We start from the raw sequence: 4,858 nt of genomic DNA, 5'->3' as shown, positions 1-4,858 counted from the left end.
ATCACGTGGATTCACTTCCCTGGAGGTGTGGGTATGAAAGATCCCACAGAGAGTTGACAGCCCCCACCCCTCCACCCCCCTGCCAGCTTAACTAAATAGAAATCCTGCTGAGAGGAGACCAGAGAGACTGGGCCTGAGAGATGCAGCCCAGCTCCTCCCAACTCCTTAGAAAGGGTGATGGAATCACTGGTCGTAGGGGTCCGGTCCCGCCCCGCCCCGCCCCGCCCCGCCTTCCAAACGTTGTAAGTGCCTTGAGTGAGTCCTCCCCCTGGAGCCTGAGCCGCCTAAGAAGGAAGGAGGTCTCTCTTGGTGGCAGGGTTGCCGGCAAGGCACTGAGCTGGAGGATAGGTCGGCAAAAACGCAAAGTTCTGGCTCCTCCTGCAGACATGCACCAGCGGCTGCTGGGCTCGTCCCTGGGCCTCGCCCCCGCGCAGGGGCTCTGAATGCCTGCCGCCGCCTCCATGAGAACACTGGCCGGGGCTCCTATCCCTAAGCCTCTGCTTGCGGAGACTGAGCCATGTGGGCCTGGGGCTGGGCCGCTGCAGCCCTCCTCTGGCTACAGACTTCAGGAGTCGGGGCACGACAGGAACTCAAGAAGCCTCGGCAGTTGGTTGTGCGTGTGGATTCCTCCAATATTACCACATCTAGCCATGAGGGATTCCCAGTCTCCATCAAGGTAGGCAGAGGCTGGGGAGCATATAAGTGTGCAGCTCTAGGCACAGCGTCAAAGCTCAGACTGTCCCTCTACCTATACAGTTCTGCTGTCCTATTTCCAGGTTGCACTGCATGAGACCTTGACCACTGGTCCTGGCTTAGAGTTTGCTGCAGCCAGGGCAGGGCCTGGCCTGTGGGGGAGCCTCTCCCTGCCACCCCTGGTGGGTCTGAGAAGAAGAGGGACTCCTGGTAGGGCAACAGTTAATCCTTTGAAGTTAAACTGAAAAGCTCAATGTGCTTTTCAGCAATTTGTTGGTATTGGGTATAATTGCTATCTCAGGTGAGGGTGGAAAAGGACTTCGGGCATCCTGGTAAATGAATGAATGGGTCGATTTATGTATCATAACTAGTCATAGTAGTCTGACTAGCCGGTCCCATGTGGCAGTCTTATCTGCTGTGGCATCTTGCATGCAAAGTACCCTGTTCTTAGAGTCCTCAAGAGACAGGAATCTCCTGAGCACTCCTCAGCACCCCTACTGCTGCTGTCCTATGGGCCCCCCAGGACAGGAAGGGAAACAGCTGTTTCCCAAACAGGATCCTTGCATCTCTCCTTTCTAGGGAGTCTCTGTGTTAGCCAGCTTGGCTTCCTCTCAGCCCACATCAAAGCACCTCAAGCCTGAGACCCCATTTTCCTGATAGGCAGAGTGACCAGAACTGAGGGAGCATTAAGCTGTGGGCTGGTTCCTGGGAAGGTAGAAGGAAGAGTGTGACCACTCATAGTAGGAGCTTCTGCAGGTGTTGGGTCCTGAGTGGCCTTCCTTAGAGACACTAGGAAAGGGAGGTTGTGTCCACTCAGTTGAGTGGAGGCAGATTTTTCGGCCCTGCCCTTGGTTGTCCTTTCAAAGATATGGCAGGAGAGAGTTTGAGAAGATGCTGGCAGTGGTGGATCCTCTGTAAACTCACTCTCTAGGTGTCCCTGCTCTTTGTGCTGGGGTGGGGCTTGTTCTACATCTCCTTGCAACCTTTGCCCTTGGCTCAGCAGTGTCTGATGTCCTCAGTGCCAAGGGGCCAAACAGATACCTGATAAAAAAAAAAATTGTGGTGCATTCATATGTCCTTGCATCTGTCCCTGAGGGGGAAGCAGTGCTTGCAAGTCCTTTCTAGCCTACTAACCTGTCTGGAAGAGGACGTCTTTATTTCTGATTAGGATCTCTCTAGTCTTACTCAGGACTGACCTTGTGCTGTGCCAGAACCATTGGCTTACTCTGGTCAAGGTAGGAACATCTTGGAACAACCAGTCTGTCACAGCTAGGCTGGTGGCACTCCTGTCCATTCCACACACTGCTGGCCTGACATACAGGTCTTCTCCACATCCTAATTGTCCCCAGACATGGGCTTGACCCTTAGCAGGCATACTTTCCCCAGCCATATCCATGTGTCCGTAGCTACCTTACCTCATTTAAGGCCAGCCTCTTGTTAGAGACACATCAGGCTTGCCCCATAGGAATCCATTATGCCCTTCTTTATGGGAGCAGGGCCAGAGGGGTCATGGTCATTTTCACAAAGTCCCAAGGTGCTTTAGTGTCAGGTTCCTGCTTTCACAGAGGCCCAGACCTCACCTTGCCTATCCCCACCCCCTCCCCCCAACACTCTCACTCATGGGGACATCTAGGTTCCAATTAGGGACAGTCCCTTTGGGCCATGACCTGAGTTATTCCAGTGACATCTTCCTGTGTGCCTGAATCCCCCACTAACTTGAAGTTCACAGATAACTGTGGGGGATAATAGAATAGAAGCCAGGGGCCTGGCGGTCAATACACTAGCCTTGCTTCTCTGGCTTTTCAGCCACTGGAAGCCTCTGGACCTGAGCTCTCAGATGCCCACATGACATGGTTGAACTTTGTCCGCCGGCCAGATGATGGGACCTCTAGAAAAAGGTGTCGTGGCCGGGACAAGAAGTCGGTAAGGCCCTGAGCTATGTGAGACTAGCCCTTAATGGGTTCCTTCCAGGTTCTCAGCACAGAGAGGGGGGTTGGAAAGGAGGGACTCCAACTCAGATTTACTCTCTTTTACCTATTCTAGAGAGGCCTCTCGGGTCTCCCAGGGCCCCCAGGACCCCCTGGCCCTCCTGGTCCCCCTGGTTCCCCTGGTGTGGAAGTTACCCCAGAGGCCTTGCTGCAGGAATTTCAGGAGATGCTGAAAGGTAAGATTGCCTTGTACCCAGCCTCTCTCAGAAGCCAAGGAAGCTCTTACAGGGCTAGAAGGGACCTGACCCAAAGTGACCCTCTCCACAGAGGCCACAGAACTTCGATTCTCAGGGCTACCGGGTACATTGTTACCTCAGGAACCCAGCCAGCGGCTGGTGGTTGAGGCCTTCCACTGCCGTTTGAAAGGCCCCGTGCTAGTGGACAAGAAGACCCTGGTGGAACTGCAAGGATTCCAGACTGTGAGTGGGGACACAAGACAAAATAATACTTACATCTTTGGGAATTATATACCAAGGGGATAGGATACAGGAGTAGTTCCTTATTGGCAAGATGGGCCCACAGATACTCCTAGACAACTGTTGCTGGACACATGCCTGCATTGTGCCCTAGAGATACTACTGTAGAGGGTAAGAGCCAACCTTCGTTAAAGTTAGGAGCTCCAGTGTGCCTCCTCACCTTGTACTAAGACAAAAGTAAGGCCTAGAATTGCCATCCCCTATGATAGCTTTTGGGGTCCTATCTACCCACTGGAGCCTGGAGTCTGCTTTAAGGCCCGCATGGTTATAGACATACAGGTCAGCCCTGTCCTTTCCACAAAGAGAATGAGGCCCAGGAAAGACTTGTTTGAGGTTGGGCTATATAGGTGCCTCGCTTGGCTAGAGTGTACATGGTGAGGATCCAGGCCCCGAATGCAGCCAGTCACCTCCTAATTTCCACAGCCTACTACCCAGGGTGCCTTCCTGCGGGGATCTGGCCTGAGCTTGTCCTTGGGCCGATTCACAGCCCCAATCTCTGCCATCTTCCAGTTTTCTGCCAGTCTGCATGTGGGTGAGTCAGTCTACATATGCAGTATGGGTGGTGGGTAGGTTATCCCTTGAGGGTGGGTACCTCAGAGATGCTATCTACTCTGTTTGGGGCCAACCACCCTCAACCCTGGCAGACTCTTGAGTCTGTTCTGGACAGTGTCCTGAAGCTACCTCCCTGTGCCCCCCGCTGTTCTCTCCATAGACCATAGTGAACTGCAGGGCAGAGGCCGGTTGCGTGCCCGGGACATGGTTCGTGTCCTCATCTGTATTGAGTCCTTGTGTCATCGTCATACGTGAGTTCCACCACAGTCCTCTAGGGTCTATCCTTGGACTGAGATTACAAATAGCCACCTTGAGGGGTGTCTGGGCACCATGGGTCAGTGGCCTCAACACTGTCGCCCTGTGGTGCTATGCTCAGGTCCCTGGAGGCTGTATCAGGCCTGGAGAGCAACAGCAGGGTCTTCACAGTGCAGGTTCAGGGGCTGCTGCATCTACAGGTAAGCAACAGGTGGGTGGGCTTCTCTGACCTGGGAAGGTCTTACAGCTTAGTACAAATACTTGCTCCAGACAGACCTCTGAACCCTTGGCCTAGGAGGGTACTGCCTAGTCAAGATGCTTTTAGATCTGTATGGCTAGTGCTTCAACTGTTGGGGGAGTATTGGCTACAAATGCTATCCCTGTGGGTGGGGTAGGCATCTAAGTTGGGGCCACCCACTAATGATGATGCCCACCATGATGTCTTCAGTCTGGACAGTATGTCTCTGTGTTCGTGGACAACAGTTCTGGGGCAGTCCTCACCATCCAGAACAGCTCCAGCTTCTCCGGAATGCTTTTGGGTACATAGAGGAGCTGAAGAGATGATTGGCACCTTGCTTCTTAGAGGAGCTGAAAAGGACTACTCCCCTTTTGATAGTTCTCATAGCAATAAAGAACTCCAAACTTCATTACTCTTGAGTGATATCTGGTTATTGTGTTGGTAGAAATGGCAGCTGAGTGAACAGGAGATGTACAGCAAGCAGAAGAGTGTCCATATGTGATCCCAGAGCAGAGTGTAGTCTCAAAGAAGGACAAGAATAAAGTCCTCTCATATGGTCTCCATATAGACTTCCAGACAGTGGTGGGAGCAAAGCTTCCTGGCAGGTTCTCTACCTGCTGGGTATTGAGTTGTCCCTGAGGCAGAGGCAGGCAGAT

General features: G+C 53.0%; 1 protein-coding gene across 1 annotated transcript; it reads left to right on the top strand.

Annotated features, from left to right (window-relative positions):
• Positions 1–273: 273 nt before the first annotated feature.
• C1qtnf12 (C1q and TNF related 12) lies at positions 274–4,611 on the top strand. The gene is made up of 8 exons (XM_034503219.2): positions 274–676; positions 2,500–2,616; positions 2,737–2,857; positions 2,949–3,100; positions 3,581–3,689; positions 3,870–3,960; positions 4,086–4,164; positions 4,413–4,611. The coding sequence occupies exons 1-8, from the start codon at positions 518–520 to the stop codon at positions 4,509–4,511; spliced, it is 927 nt and encodes a 308-aa protein (XP_034359110.1). The 5' UTR covers positions 274–517; the 3' UTR covers positions 4,512–4,611.
• Positions 4,612–4,858: the final 247 nt, after the last annotated feature.

This window comes from Arvicanthis niloticus, chromosome 5 (genome assembly GCF_011762505.2).
Source record: "Arvicanthis niloticus isolate mArvNil1 chromosome 5, mArvNil1.pat.X, whole genome shotgun sequence".
Lineage (NCBI taxonomy): Eukaryota > Metazoa > Chordata > Mammalia > Rodentia > Muridae > Arvicanthis > Arvicanthis niloticus.
The sequence above is the reverse complement of the archived record's forward strand: the minus strand, read 5'-3'. Positions and strand labels throughout refer to the sequence as shown.